General features: G+C 40.4%; 1 protein-coding gene across 9 annotated transcripts in view; it reads left to right on the top strand.

The window, feature by feature from the left end:
- Window positions 1-18,032, top strand: part of fig4a (FIG4 phosphoinositide 5-phosphatase a) — a 106,201-nt gene that overhangs the window by 31,632 nt on the left and 56,537 nt on the right. For all 9 annotated transcript variants that reach the window (XM_041187851.1, XM_041187847.1, XM_041187853.1 and 6 more), the window contains 3 exons: window positions 9,481-9,581; window positions 9,742-9,904; window positions 11,104-11,201. In XM_041187851.1, the coding sequence (XP_041043785.1) occupies window positions 9,481-9,581; window positions 9,742-9,904; window positions 11,104-11,201 (362 nt within the window). The remainder of the gene's footprint in view (window positions 1-9,480; window positions 9,582-9,741; window positions 9,905-11,103; window positions 11,202-18,032) is intronic.

Raw genomic sequence — 18,032 nt, 5'->3', positions numbered from 1 at the left:
AGGACCAGCGAAATTCAGCAGAATTCTATTATAGATGCTTTACACACAATTAAATTTACATTACTCAAATGAATCAAAAGATTATATTTCTCAGCATTATTGCATCAAGTTGTAAAACTAGATAACAGAATAGCTTTGTATTAGACAAAGAGGACTGAACAAATTAACTTGAGTCACAGAAAGATGAATTAGGATAAATGCAAAGCAATGCACATCAGACTTGGAAACATAAAACCAGGTGCTATTTGGATGCCCATTGACAAAAATGGAAAAATAAAGTTTAAGTGACATTGATGAGTCAGCAATCATATGTATTTGACCAGTGTGTGGCTATTATAAAAAAATAACTAAACAAATGCTAAGACACATCTTGCAAATTTTGCCTAAGTAACAGAAAATACATTTCAAAAATAATAAATGGAGTATCTTGAAACATGCTCAGGGTATCCAAGAGTGACCCATAAATGTAAATAATGCCTGCACTCGACCTCCAGGTTAGTTATCTTCCCAATTGATTATAGAGATTGCAAATGACAGTTCAAACATTTACAGCTTTGGACACTAGTACCAGTGTTAGATTTTGCTGGGTTCAAATTTAAAACTGACTCAACCTTTGAAGTGTCTTGTATTTTGGGGAAACATCAAACAATTATTTTGAAATTTTAAAAAGCAGCATTTGACTGCATTTAATCTAAGTAAAGTTCTGCCCCTAATCTTTCCACACCTCTTGGTTTTTGTATGATCCAATTTTCTATTAATAACCCCACAGCAAACTCAAGATAGGATGAACTAAAAAGAGTTAATTTATTACGCAAATTCAAAATGCAAAAGGAGGGTCACAACCTTGCCTACACACTCTCACAGTAAAGAGAGGGATAGAAAAAAGGTTTTACAGTACAGAGACCACAGAGAAAATAAATATTGGTTCACTTGAGTTCCTGAGTCCAGAATCAAAGTCCAGTGAGGAATTCCTCCAGGGAGTTTGGTGGGCTGAAAACCGATGTTGTAAAATTCACTTTCTTGGTGGTGTTGCCCTCAAAGATGAGAGAGGCACGCAGAGATGAATCCGTCTTGTAGGCAATGGTACAGAACTTCCAACAGAAGCACGATAGATGGGACCAGGTATCCAACCTGGACCAGAGCTCCTTCAGTGTGGCCTGCTAGGCAGATGTTAAAGCAGCAGACTGAGCTTTTCAGTTGTTCCACAAGCCAGAGACCCATGTCACATGACTCCCATCTCGCCACCCTCTTTGACAAAGGATGTGTATCCATCATCTGGATTCTGAAGTCTGTTAAATGTCTCAGCCATAATGAATTGAAAGGAAGGTTGTGTGGCCTTTGTCTTAGCAGACGATCCATCTCCTTGCCAGTCTGAGTCATTAAATGCATGTAATGCCATTGAATGTCATGGGGAGATGGTTAGATTATCTCTTGTTGGAGATGGTCATTGCCTGGCACTTGTGCGGCACAAATGTTAATTGCCATTTATCAGCTCAAGCCTGAAGGTTATCCAGGTCTTGCTGCATGTGGCCTTGGACTGCTTCAGTATCTGAAGGGCTACACGTGGTGCTGAACGTGTGGTGTAATCATCAGCAAACAACCCCACTTTGATCTTATGATGGAGAGAAGGTCATTGATGAAGCAGCTGCAGATGGTTGGGCTTCAGACACGACTCTGAGGAACTCTGCAGCGATGTCTTGGGACTCAGATGATTGACCTCCAACAGCCACAGCAATCTTCCTCTTGTAGGGAACATAGAGCAAGGGCAGGCCATTCAGCCCTTCGAGCCTGCTCCACCATTCAAACAAATCATGGCTAATCATCTACCTCCATACCATTTTTCTCTACGATACACATATCCCTTGATGTCATTAGTATCCAGAAATCTATTGATTTCTGACTTAGATATGCTCGCTAATTGATTGAGATTCCAAAGACTCTCCACCCTCTGAGTGAATAAATTCGCCCTTATCTCAGTCTTAAATGGCCTGCCCTTTATTCTGAGATGATGTTCCCTGGTTCTAGACTTCGCAGCCAGGGGAAACATCCTATCCACATCTACCTGTTACACCCTGTAAGGTTTTGTAAGTTTCAGTGAGATCACCTCTCATCCTTTGAAACACCAGGGATTACAGACCCAGTTTCCTCAATCTTTCCTCATAAAACAATCCCACCATCCCAGGATTTTGTCTGGTGAACCTCTGTTGCACGGCCTCTATGGCAAGTATATCCTTCCTTAGATTAGGAGACCAAAACTGTGTACACTACTCCAGATGAGGTCTCACCAAGACTATATAATTGCAGCAAGCCATCTGTACTCCATACCCCTTGTGATGAAGGTCAGCATACCATTTGTCTTCCCAATTGCTTGCTTCACCTGCATGCTAGCCTTTAGTAACTCATGAGCAAGAACACCCAGGTCCCTTTGGACATCAAAACTTCCCAACCGCTCACCATTTAAGAAATAATCTGCCTTTCTGTTTTTTCTACCAAAGTGGATGACTTATTCACATTGTATTCCATCTGCCATGTTTTTGCCCATTCACTTAGCCTGTCCAAATCCTCTTGTATCTTCCTCACAACTGTCATTAGTAAATGTGAAAATATTACATTTGGTCCCCACATACAAATCATTTATGTAGATTGTGAACAGCTGTGACCCAAGCACTGATTCATGCAGTACCCCACTGGTAATAGCCTGCCATCCTGAGAATGACCCGTTTATTCTTTCTGTTTTCTGTCTGTCTAACCAATTCTCAATCCATAGCAGTATATTATTCCCAACCCCATGTGCTCTAATTTTGTTAACTAACTTCCTGTGTATGACCTTGTCAAAAGTCTTCTGAAAATCCAAATACACTACAACACTGGCTCTCCTTTATCTATGCTACAAGTAACATTCTCAAAAAAACTCCCAACAGGTTTGTCAAACATGGTTTCCCTTTCTCAAATCCATGTTGACTCTGCCCAATCATATAATTTTCCAAGTGTCCAGTTATCACATCCTTTATAATAAATTCTAATATTTTCCCTACTACTGACGTCAAACTAACAGGTCTGTAGTTTTGTTTTTTCCTCCCTCTCCCTTAAATAGTGGGCTTACATCTGCTACTTTCCAATCCACATGAACATTTCCAGAATCCATAGAATTTTGAAAGAGAATCACTATTGCATCCACTATGTCTATAGCCACCTTCTTCAATACTCTGGGATATAGCTTATCTGGCCCAGGGGATTTATCAACATTTAATGCAGTTAATCTTTTGAGTACTACATCTTTAATACCAATTTATTTCAGTTCCTCATTTTCACAAGTCCCTTGGTTCCCTAATATTTCTGGGAGATTTTCTATCTTCCTCCATGAAGGCAGACACAAAGTGATTGTTTATTTTCCCCTCCGTTTCCCAATTCTCCATTATAAATTCTCCTGTCTCCATCTGTAATGGACCCACATTTTTCCTTGCTAATATTTTCTTTTTCATATACCTAAAAGAGCTTTTACAGTCTGCCTTTGTTACTTGCTATCTTGCATTCATATTCTCTTTTCCCTTTCTTTATCAGTTTCTTAGTCATCCTTTGCTGAATGCTAAATTGCTTCCAATCCTTGGGCTTGCCACTTTTTCTGGCATCTTTATAAGCCACTCCCTTTGATCTAATGCAATCTTTAACTTATTTTGTTAGCCCAATTGATTCACCTTTCCTGTTGGGTTTTTGTGTATTAGAGAAATGTATATTTGTTTACTTTAAATTCTAGGCATCGCCCGTCTACCGTCAAATCTTTTAATGTATTTTCACAATCCACCAACTTGCCCCTCATACCTTCATAATTTCCCATGTTCAGATATAGGACCCTAGTTTCAGAATGAACTGTATCACTTTCAATCTTAATGTAAAATTCTATCGTTTTATGGTCACTATTTCCTAATGACTCATTTACAGCAAGGTTAATTAGCCTTTTCTCATACTAAATCTAAAATAGCCAGTTGGTTCATCAGCGCATTATGCCAGAAACCCATCTTGCTACACACTCCAGGAATTCATCCTCCACAGCATTAATGCTAATTGAGGTGCTATGTCAATTGAAGTTGCTCATTGTGACTGTATTACCCATGTTACTTGCAGTTCTAATTTACTGATTTCTACCATGCTCAACATTACCACTACAGTTTGGCCTATAAACCACTCCCACCAATATTTGCTAACCCTTGCTGTTTCTTAGCTCCACCCAAACTGATTCTACATCTTAATCATTCGATCTAAGATCCTCTCTCTTGGATATACTGACCTCGTCCCTTGTTAAGTTTTACCCCACCTCCTTTTCCCCCTCTGCCTTTTCCTCCTAAATGATGAATATCCTTGAATATTCAATTCCCAGACCTGGTCACTCTGTATCCATGTCCCTGTAATGGCAATGAAATCATACCCATTTACTTCTATTTGCACCTTCAAATCACACTACCTTATTGCGAGTGCTGCATGCATTCAGTGTGCCCTTAACTTTGTCTTTTTAACATTATTCCGCATTCTGATCCATTTTGATGGATGCCTTCATTTCTTCATTCCTATTTCACTTACTACTTAGCTACTACCTGTTACCAGTTTTGCTTCCCTTCAATCTGAGCTCCCTGTCAGATTCCCATCCTGCTGCCAATCTAGTTTAATCCCTCTCCAGGCAAATCTCCCTGCCAAGTCCCGGTCTTGCTAAGGTACAACCCGTCCATCTTGTACAGATTCCACCTTCCCCAGAACCAGTCCCTATGCCTCAGAAACCTGATGCCCTCTCTCCTACACCAATTTGCCAGCCACAGGTTCAGTCGCTCAGCCCTCCTATTCCCATGCTCACTAGCATGTGGGACTGGGAGTAATCTTGAGGCTATTGCTTTTGAGGTCCTGCTTTTTAATTTATTTCCCAACTTCCTAAAACCCGCTTTCAGGATCTAATCCCTCTTCCTACCTATGTTGTTGGTACCAGTGTGGACCACAACATCTGGCTGTTCGCCCTCCCCCAGAAGAATGTCAATAGCTGCTCATGGATAACCCTCATGCTTGTCCAATTTTGAGTCAATAGATCTGTTCAAAATCTATTCCATTAGCACAGGTGTGGTACCACACAACATGATGGAGGGTATTCTCAATGTGACGACGGGACTTCATCTCCACAAGGACTTTGTGGTAGTCACTCCTACTGATACTGTCGTAAACAGATGCATTTGTGACAGGTAGATTAGTGAGGGCGTGGTCAAATAATTTTTCTCCTCTTGCTTTCTAGCCACCTGCCACAGACCCAGTCTAGCAGCTATGTGCCCTTGCCATTCTTAGTGCTTCCTCTTACTGATGTTCAACCTGATTCATCAATTGAGGACAAGTGGTGGGTTAAAATGGGTTGAAAGTTCAGTGATTTCAGAAAATGAAACAAAGTAGAAAAGCTTTACTGTTGCCTAGCGACAGTGATCCAAAGGCACAACCACAGAAAAGACAGGAGCTGAGTTCAGTGTGTGTATCAGAGAGAGAAAACAGGGGTCTGAAGCTCTCTGAGAAGACGACCTGCAAAGCTGGTTGGACAGTTAACTGAATAATCAGTTGTGGAATTCTAAAGTGATCAGTTTAGCAAAGATACTACTGCAAGATTGAGTTTAGGAAACTCATTTGTTTGCTCTGCAGTTGGGAGTATCACTGAGCTTAGAGTTTTTTCGGGTATCTCGGGGAAAGAGATGAGTTGGTGAGAAGCGTCAAGTGAATGTTCAGGAATTCACCGAAAGAAACCATTTGCAACTGTACCAGTCGCAAGCAAGAAGCGTTTGTGTCAAGCTAGTGGTAACTCTTCACTAATTCATGTGACTGTAAAGATTTTGCTGGGGTAAGGGAATAATGGGATTTGAATTGGCTTCTTGTGTTTGTATTGACGTCTTTCCAACCTTTTTGTCTGTAATATAGTTCACTCTTCTTGTTTTAATAAATCTTTTATTCTTTGTATTAAAGTTCACCAGTAAACTCCTGTGCATTTGTTCAGTAACTTACCTCCATGGTTTCGGGGGGAAAAAAAAAATTAGGATCTATCAAGCCAGGTTTCATTCTGGGATCTTAGTTGTCCAGTATCAACAGCAGCTGGGATCATAACAATCTGTCCAAAACCATGCATGTTTCTTCCCTTTTTATCTACTTTTTACAGTTTACGTTACCAATATTATATTGGAATAATTACATTTCTAATTTACCGTGATGAAAGGGCACGTAAGTGAAAACCGTTGTCACCTCTCTAGCTGACAAAACTTTTACATGTGGCTGCTTCTCTGGGTAATATTGGTCACAATTTGGCTTTACCTTCTGGTACGCCACCTAGACTGATGTCCAGATACAAGCCACAAGGTTCAAGATTTCTAAGGATGACTAAATGATGATTTTGTTTACCAACACAGCACTCTGCATCTACTGTAGTAGTTGCTAAGCTTCATGTTTAACCTTTTGTAGACATTGAATTACGTGGACCTTCAAACAGTTCAAGCTACAGGCTCTGCGTTGGTTCAAGGGTGGCATTTCTTATTTAACAAGGTTTATCGTTCATTGAGAACACCCCTTATGCTTCATCAGGAACTCTGCCATCTCTTCTATAGTTCAAAATCTGCTCCAGCTTTTTGCAGGTGACCGTTTTCTTTGTATTCTCATTTCTTATCCTTAGTACAGGTATTTTTTTAATATATAAGCAGCAGCATGTGTTTTTCAGGATAGGAACTGTGATTTCTATTAAGCCCTTGGCCATTAGTGTACTGTATTATATTGACTAGATAGTGATTTCGTTTCAACCAGTGTGGTATTGTTTCCTGTTTTTTTTCTTCTCCTTCTGTCATTTCTTTTTGTTGTTTATTTTTTGCCACTTGTTGGATGGCAAAACTCAGAATAATGAGAGACTACTTTCAAATCCCTCCCATTAAAGAAACTAGATACCATCTTTAAAATCACTTAGTTTTGTGATTCATTCTCCACGCCCCTGTCTGAAAAATTCATTATTGATTTCCAAAAGTTAGCTAAATCTATTCCCCGTGTTTACAGAGTCAGCATACGGAATCCAAGCAGCATTAGCTAGGCAATTTTGTCATGCACTTAATTATATAATTTTTGTAAAGTAAAACAATGCTGAAATGTAATCAATACCCTAAAGTATCATGATAAATATCTTGTATTTTTTAAATCTATTTTTATGTAACTCAATGCATAAATTTATTTTTTGCATTATATGATATTTGATATCCTGCATATTTAAATATGCATGCAAAATAGAGGTTCTTATTCATAAATGGTACATGTACTGAGTTGATGTTGTCACTTTCTTCATCACAGCTTTGCAGTTATGTCTAGAGAGCTGACTGTCATGGTGGGTGAATGAGCCTCAGACTTGCTATCCTGAGTTTGCATGGGTTTGTTGGTGCTGCTTGTGACTCTTTTTGACTGTTTTCTTCCCCATTTTATTTTTCTCTCTGCACTATTTTAACATATGTATTACTCTCCCTTTGTCTGTTTTCCTCCTTATGTCTATTTTCATTTTTCTTTGCTTCTCTATCTGTTCCTTTCTTCCTGAGACCAGCATTCCATATGGAGATAGCAGGATGCAGATGGAGCTGATAGTGAGCAGAGAATTACTAGGGCAGCAAATGGATATGGAGTGTTTGGATCTGGCACCAAAGAGAGATATGGAGTTATCATCAATATATGATTTTGGTCTGCTGTCCATGCATCGGCATTAACGTTATTGACTGTGCATGGGGGTGTTTGGAGAAGTGTTATGCGCCCAGCTGTTGTTAATACTGAACAGCTCAGATCCCAGACTGAAACCTGGCTGAATAGATCCTAACTTGTTTTTAGAAACCGTGGAAGAAAGTTACTGAACAAGATCACGGGTCTGCTGATGAACCTTAAACACAAAGAATAAAATATTTTTTCAACAAGAAAAATGAACTATTTTACACAAGACAAAAAGGTTGGAAAGATCTTAATGCTCCCAAAGACTACACTCAATGATGCTGAGAGTTGCTTGGGCCTGCTCAAAAGAGTTCTGGGCAACTGGTGTTTCCGAACAATAGATTTCAGGATTGGAGAAGTTATGTTGTAATATGCTAGTTGAGGCAGATGATCAGTCATGATCTCATTGAATGGAGAAGAAGAGTTAGAGGCCATGTGACCACCACCTATTTCCTATGTCAGCATTCTGTTTGTTGTGGGGGCCAGAAAGCGTAATGGGGAGGCGATGACATAGTGGTATTGTCACTGGACTAATATTCCAGAGACCCAGGGTAATGCTCTGGGGACCTGGGTTTGAATCTCACCATGGCAAATTTGAATTCAATAAAAACCTGGAATTAAGTGTCTGATGACCATGAAACCATTGCCGATTGCCGTAAAAACTCATCTGGTTCACCAATGCCCTTGAGTGAAGGAAATCTGCTATCCTTGCCTGGCCTGGCCTACACATGATCCACAGGAATGTGGTTGACTCTTAACTGCCCTCTGAACATGGGCAATTAGGGATGGGCAATAAATGCTGGCCACATCCCATGAACGAATAAAAAAAAATTAACTAGGTAACTCTGATACTTCATGATGATATTTCCCATTGCCAGTAAATTAATATAGTATAATAAATATATTTATGATCGAAATAGAACTAGAAGTAAAACTTAAACTCAATCTATAGAGTTACCCAGTGGCATCCAGCAAGCAAAATGTTGATATAGGAAATAGGTCATGCGCCCCCTCGACACTTCTCCATTCGGTAAGATCATGACTAATCATCTTCAACTGCACTTTCCCACCCTATCCCCTTGGTTTGTGATTTCCTTAGTGTCCAAAATCTATTGTTCTCCAGCTTGCATATACTCAACAACTGATCACCCGCAGCCCTCTGGGGTAGAGAATTCCTAAGATTCTCAACCTCTTGAGTGAATAAATTTCTCATCTCAGCCCAAATGACCAACTCTTTATCCTAAGGCTATGGTACCTTGTTCTAGACTCTCCAGGCGGAGGAAACAGCCTCTCAACAACTAGCCTGTTCTCTAAGAATGTTATAAGTTTCAATGAGTTTGCTTCTCATTCTTATGCTCGGACTTCTTGTGGATTTTTGAAGTAGGCCATTTAGCTCTTCGAGTCTGCTCCACCATTCAGTAAGATCATGACTAATCTTCTACCTCACTACACTATCCCACAGTATCCCCATATCGCGCGAGTTCTTTATTATCTAAAAATCTTTTGATCTCAGTCAGCAACTGAACATCTAATCTAGGCCCATTCTGCTCAAGCTTTCTTCATAGGCCGGTCATCCCAGGATATGACAATTTGTAATAGCAAATGTTGACACAAAAACAAACAATTGTGACAGCAGCAAGTAAGGTTTGTGAACAGATAGATTGTGCCCTATCCAAGATTTTAATAATATTAGATAATGTGGGATTAATTTGCTTTCTGCTCATTGTGCCTTAACTTAACTGTCAGAAATGCTGATCTATGGCAGACCAGTTTACGTTACTTTGATAGCCAGAAGATCCTGTAAGTTTGCTGGAACACGTTTCCTGAAAAGAGGTGCAAATTGTGAGGTATATGCACACAGGTCGCAGAAACCTGCCTTCAAATTAAAGAATTTGAAAGCAAATAAAACACTTGGAGATGGGCAATAAATCGCCCACAATCTGTGAATGATTAAAATATTTAAAGTTGCACTAATAATGTGCAACTTTGTATTTTTCACTTTCCCAGGGCGATGTGGCCAATGAAGTAGAGACTGAACAGATAATTCATGATGCTTCTGTGATGTCCTTTTCTGCTGGAAGTTATTCTTCTTATGTACAGGTTCGAGGTTCTGTTCCACTCTACTGGTCTCAGGACATTTCAACTATGATGCCCAAGCCACCTATTACATGTAAGTGTTAAGAATTCTAAATATATCTCACTTGGCTAAACCAAATATTTTAGCTTTTACTTTTTTTAAAAAAATTGTTCTTTATATATGGGAGATGCAGGCTATGTTGCATTTATTGCCTGTCTCTAATTGCGCTGGTTTTGGATTTTGTGAACCACTACAATTTTTATACTAGTTGTGCTCCCACAATGTTAGGTAGAAAATTCAAGAATATTACCGTATGAGTTCTACCTGATTTAAGTCTGTAGTCTTTCTAATTCACAGGCTGATCTCTCTGAGGGCAGTTAAGTATTTGGCCCCATGCAGAATAGCCAATCTGACTCCAGTAGAATTTTCAGATCTGTAACAGCAAAATCCATAGTTTCCAAAAAGGTACAATATAGCTTTCAAAGAACTATTCCATGAACAGGATTCTAGCCATTAATGATCACTGTAATAGTTTTTAAGAAAGCTTCTACTTGACATAAATAAAATGCTTTCTTGAGCATTAATTCAGGTATAAGAAGCTTCAAACTCAAAAAAACAAAATACTAGAAGTCTAAAATAAAAACAGAAAACACTGGAGCAGTTTAGCAGGTCAGGCAGCATCTGTCAAAAAACAAAATACAGGTCATTTGATGTTTCAGATATAAACTCTTTGAGAAAGGGTTTACACATGAAACACTAACCAACCTGTATTTTGCCAAACTTCAGAACTCATCATTTTCATGCAAGAGGCACATTTTGGACACAATCTCAGTTCTATCAATAAAGCAGCTACCTGGAACAGCTTGTAACCTTTTACTGATATGCACTTTGGTCTGAAGTCATAAATCTTCAGGGATCATCTGTCACCTTCCACATTTTTTTTTGGGCACGAGCTAAATAAATGATAAATTACCAGTATTGGAATGACCTTTCTCGCTCTCTCCAGTTCAAGTTCTTAGCTCACCACCTACTCCTTTATCTAGTTTTTGATGGATCATATTAATTTTAATACTCTAACTTGTACTTGGGATCTCCATTGCTAGCTCCTTATCCAGGAGTGTATATTGCAAAGTTCTTCATGGGATGATTTTCTTAGACAATTTTCCCTTTTGGATGACCAGAGTTTCTAATGTATATTATATAATTTTCTTGCATTCAAGTTTTATTCCCTCTTTCTGTTCACATATTCAAATTTATTTTACCGTGATGCATTTTATTCTGTTCTCTTATAGTGGACCAGGCAGACCCGTTTGCCCACGTGGCAGCTCTTCACTTTGACCAGATGTTCCAAAGGTTTGGCACCCCAATTATTATCCTGAACCTGGTTAAGGTGAGCTTCTCATTGATTTCTTTTCTTTTCAAAATATCACATTGGAGTACATGTTGATAGCAATTCTCCAACTTTCCCCCTCTGTCCATCTCCCAATTTTCTCTTTTCCATCCCCCCCTCCACCGGATACTTGCATTCTGATAGTATCCTGCAGTCCCAGACAAGCACACACAATTAAGTATCAGTAGGTTGTTTGACCTTATGCCACTTTGCAGCTGGGATCTTTTTGGACAACAATCTTAAGTGAAAGTTTTTATTTATCTTACTGTGCTCCTAGTTTTAACACTGATAAGTGGTCATCTTTAGGTTGTGGTTGTCATATTTTTTCAAACACTGAACCAAAAGCAACAATCCCCTTTTGAAAATAAATATTTCAGTTGAATGAAAGTATTTTTATTTTATTCATTCAAGTGATGTGGTCTTCACTGGCTAGGTCAGCATTTATCGTGTGTTCCTAACTGCCCTTGAGAAGGTGGTAGTGAGAGCTGTCTTCATGAACTGCTATAGTCCATGTGGTGTAGGTACACTCAGTGCTGTTAGGGAGGGATTTTGACCCAGTGACAGTGAGGGAATGGTGATATATTTCCAAGTCAGGATGGTGTGTGGCTTGGAGGGGAACTTCCAGGTTGTGGTGTTCCCACATATCTGCTGCCCTTGTCTTCTAGATGGGGATAGTCATGGGTTTGGAAGGTGCTGTCTAAGGAGCCTTGGTGAGTTTCTGCAGTGCATCTTGTAGATTGTACACACTGCTGCTACTGTGTGTCGGTGGAGAGAGCGGGTGAATGTTTGTGGATGGAGTGCCAATCAAACCGGCTGCTTTATCCTGAGTAAGTGGATGGAGCAATAGTAACATTCGCGTCACCAAGTGCCAAAAAATAACCATCCCCCCTTGACGTTCAACTTTGTTGCCATTGTTGAATCACCCACCATCAACATTCTGTTGACCAAAGACTGAACTGGGCCAGCTCCACAAATACTCTGGCTGCAAGAGTAGGTCAGAGGCTGTGAATTCCGTGGTAAGTAACTCACTTCCTGACTTGCCACAGCCTGTCCACCATCTACAAGGCATAAGTCAAGAATATGATGGAATATTCTCCACTTGCCTGTATGAGTGCAGGTCCAACAACACTCAAAACAACTTGACACCATCCAGGATAAAGCAGCCCACTTGACTCCACAACCTTAAACATTCACGGTCTTCAAGACTGGTGCAAAGTTGCTGCAGTGTGTAATATCTACAAGCTACATTGCAGCAACTCGCCAAAGCTCCTTCAACAGCACTGTGACTTCTGCCTAGACGGACAAGGACATTGGGTCAAAATCCTGGAACGCCCTCCTTTGCATCACTGGGTGTACTAACACCACATGGACTGCAGCGGTTCAAGAAAGCACCTTCTCAAGGGCAACAAATGCTGGTCTATTCAGCAATAACAACATTCTGTAAAAGAATTTTTTAAAAATATGTAGTAAGTTTCCTTCAAGCCACACACCATCCTGACTTGGAACTGTTTTATTGTTCCTTTATTGTTGCTGGATCAAAATCCTGGAACACCCTCCCTAAAAGCACTGTGGTATACCTTTACCATATGGGCTGTAGCAATTCAAGAAGGCGACTCACTTACCCCCCCCACCCCGATCCACTCAAGGGCAAGTAGAGATCAGCAACAAATGTTGGTGATGCCCACATCCGATGAACGAATAAACAAAATCTAGCTATCAGTAATAGTGATAGATTGGAATGGGTGGTGGGTTAAAATAAAAACGTTCACCTACAGGAGATCTAAAATAAAAGACACATGCAGAAATAGTTCAACAAACTGGTTGGTATCTCTGGTGGGGTTGGGTGAAGGGAGAGGTAGATTACCAATTTAGGCGTGAGCTATTCGACGGGAGTTGAAATAGTTCGAGCAAATGTACAAGTGTGATCTCTGTCCCAGCCAAACACATCCAGTTTATGCTTGAAGGAATAAACTGAATCAGCATTCATTGCACGAACCAACTATCTGTTCCACAAATCCATCCTCCTCTTGGAAAAGAAATACCTAACACCCAACCTAATTCTGCCTTTGTATAATTTGTAAGCATGGCTTTTGGCCCTCCCTAAGCTGCCCTGTAGATCAATTATATGAATACTACCTAGTCCTTTCATTATGTTTTCAATCTCATCAAAACGTCCCAAGTCTTAGGCTCAATAAGCTGGGTCTCCTCTTTAAAGAACCAATTTGTGCAATGTGTTTTAAACTTGAAATTAATCTGGAAGTCCTCCTTTGCACCCTCTACCAGCCCTCAATATCCCCATCTTGTGAGGAGACCAAATCTGGGCATCTTATTCTAACTGAGGCCCAAGCAAGGTCTTGTACAAGTGAAAAGTAGCAGTCTTTATTTTGTGAATGTACCCTGGAAACCAATTCACTTTAGCTATAGCTTCACAGTGTGAAAGCCTTTAAAGATTGACGCACTGAAGCATTAACATCTTTCTTTCACTTGCTTTTCCTCCATAGGATGTTTAGTACTTGACCTTCCTGCATGCATAATACTAGACATTTCTAAATTTCACAGACCAAGTTCCCCAGCACGTGGAGAGCACGTTTAACATTCTCTACCAATCCTAATTCTCATAAATATCTTTGTTTCATCCCTCACCTCTTACATCTAGATTTTGTCATACACTGGTACCTTTATCGCATTTAAAAAATACTTGGTTTTTCTTTATTCATTTGCGGGATGTGAGTGCTGCTGGCTAGGCCTGCATTTATTGTCCATCCCTAATTGCCCTTGAGAAGGTGGTGGTGAGTTGCCTCCTTGAACTGCTGCAGTCCCAGGTACCAAGGACAGCGCTACAACTTACTGCCTGTTGTCAAATACTTAAGACACAATTACATAGGCTATAATTGTACTACAAAATCAAGCTCTGACATGTTTTGTAAATGGTCAGTGCAACTATAAAATGCTGTTGTGCTAAACCTCCTGTTCGGTTAGTTCCAAAGTGCAGTAATATTAATTTGACTCTGAGGAGGCTAATTTAAGCTGCATTCTAAGAGTCGTAGTTCAGATTGCTATACTGCTGTATTCTGGAATTCAATTTGTTACCTTGTTGAGCCTTTGTTTAGCTGACAGGGCGGTAGTTTTGTGGAATCCCATCTCAAGCATCAGATTTCTCGGAATATGTTCCAAATTAAAAAAAGAACATTGCTAGGAGACAATTCAAGCTCATAACAAATAGGAACCGTATAGATATGTTTAACAATTTTATTATTTTTCCCCCCTTCTTGCCATTAGTATCTGCATGACCAATTATGATTTGCAGGCTGTGAATTTTGTAATTAGTAGAACTTGTTCATGTTTGATTGCACTTGAATTGCTGTGGCCTGCAGACTGCAGATCAAGAGCTGGAAAGTGGGATGAGGATGAATCGCCCTTTTTCTGCTGGCACAGACACAATGAGCCAAATGGCCTCCTCCTATGCCATAAACTTTTTATGTTACTATCAAAAAAATTGTAAAATATTACAGTCCCATCTAGCTTGCACTATCTGTTAGCTGTATCTATATTTGTGAAATTGGGGGATGGAGGAGGGGAAAGGAATCAATTGTGCATTGATTAACAGTTAACCTTAAACAAACATTTCATTTTAGTTATTTTGGTAAAAGGGTTTCTGCACATTCACTTTTTAAAATCCAAACTGTCACAATCCTATGTAATTATACAACATCAGTTGACTATATTGGCTATTAATTGAGATAATGCATGAATGAGAACGTTGACTTTGTAGATATTAACTAAGTACTTTCTCCTAGATTGAAGAATGTATATAGGAAGGTTTATCTGTAGATAACTAGAGTAAAATATATAAATTTGTAAGGGAGAGAAGAATGCTTTGGCAAATAGAGGGGCATATAACAGTTGTAATTGACCACCTAGGAGGGAATGTTGGTGGCAAAGAAAGGAATGCATAATGCAATTTGAAAGGTTAAGAAATTGGGGGTTCAGCTACTATATTCTGTTAATATATGACACATTACTCCAAATCAAAAAAAATGCTCACTTGCAGCTAATGAAAAACTGGCATTACTGGTATCACAGAAAGTTGGAAGTAAGTAGATGATGGTCAAGAGCAAAAGAATAGAATGTCTTGTTGAAAAGATAGCCTGTTAAATGGAAAAGTAGCATTAATATTATGGAGTGATGTAATGCATGCGGGTAGGTCAGCTATAATTGTAGAAGGTGGATAACAGTTTCAAGGACAGAAAAAAATCAGATAGTTAAGAAGTGTGTGGATGAAGGTTTGTTGTATGACTGAGAAGCACTGTGCTCTCCAGCCGTCTCAAAATTTGCTGAACCTCCTAGTAGACATTGCATTAATTTATCTAAAAAAAAACCAGGCGATATTTCAGGACAGCTGACCTCTTCCATTCTTTTGAGAAAAAGTTAATTTGGTGACTTAGCTGAATAAACTGACTTTCCTCCTTTTAATCTTTCACATTGCAACCACTTATTTATAAGATCTTTCATTAATAATTTTGGGGGTCATTGTGAGCTTATCCATCCAGGAAGAATCTTAGTTAAATTGCTGAGAAATCAAAATTGCTGGCAGTGCCACTGGAAAAGTTGTAATCCTCAATGCCCAATATGACACATTATATTGATTTTTTTTATTCATTTACAGGATGTGGGCTTTGCTGGCTGGGCCAGCATTTATTGCCCATCGCTAGTTGGCTTTGAGAAGGTGTGGTGAGCTGCCTTCTTGAACCGTTGCAGTCCATGGGGTTGAGGCATACCCACTGTTGTTAGGGAGGGAGTTCCAGGATTTTGACCCAGCAACAGTGAAGGCACGGAAACATATTTCCAAGCCAGGATAGTGAGTGACTTGGAGAGGAACTTCCAGGTGGTGGTGTTCCCATCTATCTGCTGCCCTTGTCCTTCTAGATGGTATTGATCATGGGTTTGGAAGTTGCTGTCCAAGGAGCCTTGGTGAATTCCTGCAGTGCATCTTGTAGATGGTACACACTGCTGCTACTATGTGTCAGTGGTGGAGGGAGTGAATGTTTGTGGATGTGATGCCAATCAAGCTGACTGCTTTGTCCTGGATGGTGTCCAGCTTCTTCAGTGTAGTGGGAGCTGCACTCCAGGCAAGTGGGGAGTATTCCGTCATACTCCTGACTTGTGCCTTGTAGGTGATGGACAGGCTTTGGGGAGTCAGGAGGTCAGTTACTTGTCACAGGATTCCTAGCCTCTGACCTGCTCTTGTGGCCACAGTAGTTATATGGTTGGTCCAGTTCAGTTTCTGGTCAATGGTAACCCCCCCCCCCCAGGATGTTGTTAGTGGGGGATTCAGTGATGATAATGCCATTGAATATCAAGGGGTGATGGTTAGATTCTCTCTAGTTGGAGATGGTCATTGCCTGATATTTAAGTGGCATGAATGTTACTTGCCACTTGTCAACCCAAGTTTGGGTATTTTCCAGGTATTTCTGCATTTGGACATGGACTGCTTCAGTATCTGAGAAGTCACGAATGGTGCTGAACATTGTGCAATCATCAGTGAACATCCCCATTTCTGATCTTATGATGGAAGGTCATTGATGAAGCAGCTGAACTTGTTTAGGCTTAGCACACTACCCTGAGGAACTCCTGCAGTGATGTCCTGGAACTGAAATGACTGACCTCCAACAACCACAACCATCTTCCTTTGTGCTAAGTATGACTCCAACCAGCAGAGAGTTTTCCTTCTGATTCCCATTGACTCCAGTTTTGTTAGGGTTCCTTGATGCCGCACTTGGTCAAATGCTGCCGTGATGTCAAGGGCAGTCACACTTCCTTCACCTTGGGAGTTCAGCTCTTTTGTCCATGTTTGAACCAAGGCTGTAATGAGGTCAGGAGTTGAGTGACCCTGGCAGAACCCAAACTGTGCATCAGTGAGCAGGTTATTAGCTAAGCAAGTGCCGCTTGATAGCACTGTTGATGACCCCTTACATTACTTTACTGATGATTGAGAGTAGACCAATGGGGTGTTAATTGGCCGGGTTGGATTTGTCCTGTTTTTTGTGTACAAGACATACCTGGCCAATTTTCCACATAGCTGGTTAGATGCCAGTGTTGTAGCTGTACTGGAATAGTGTGGCTAGGGTTGCAGCAAGTTCTGGAGCACAAGCCTTCAGCACTAATGCTGGAACATTGTGAGGACCCATTGCCTTTGCAGTATCCAGTGCCTTCAGCCATTTCTTGATATCACGTAGGGTGAATCGAATTGGCTGAAGACTGGCATCTGTGATGCTGGGTGCCTCCGGAGGAGGCTGAGATAAATCATCCACTCGGCACTTCTGGCTGAAGATTGTTGCAAATGCTTCAGCCTTATCTTTTGCATTGTGGTGCTGGGCTCTTCCATCATTGAGGATGGGGATATTTGTGGAGCCAGCTCCTTCAATGAGTTGTTTAATTGTCCATCACCATTCACGACTGGATGTGGCAGGACCACAGAGCTTAGATCTGATCCATTGGTTGTGGGCTCACATAGTTCTATCACTAGCTGCTTATGCTGTTTGGCACGCAAGTAATCCTGTGTTATAGCTTCACCAGGTCAACACCTCATTTTTAGGTATTCCTGGTTCTGCTCCTGGCATGCCCTCCTGCACTCTTTACTGAACCAGGGTTGATCCCTTGGCTTGATGGTAATGGTAGAGTGGGAGGATATGCCGGGCCATGAGGGTACAGATTATGTTAGAGTCCAATTCTGCTGGTGCTGATGGCCCTCAGCGCCTCATGGATGCCCACTCTTGAGTTGCTAGATCTGTTCAAAATCTTTCCCATTTCGCACCGTGGTAGTGCCATACA

Source organism: Carcharodon carcharias, chromosome 5 (assembly GCF_017639515.1).
Source record: "Carcharodon carcharias isolate sCarCar2 chromosome 5, sCarCar2.pri, whole genome shotgun sequence".
NCBI lineage: Eukaryota > Metazoa > Chordata > Chondrichthyes > Lamniformes > Lamnidae > Carcharodon > Carcharodon carcharias.
This window is presented reverse-complemented; position numbering and strand designations above follow the sequence as displayed.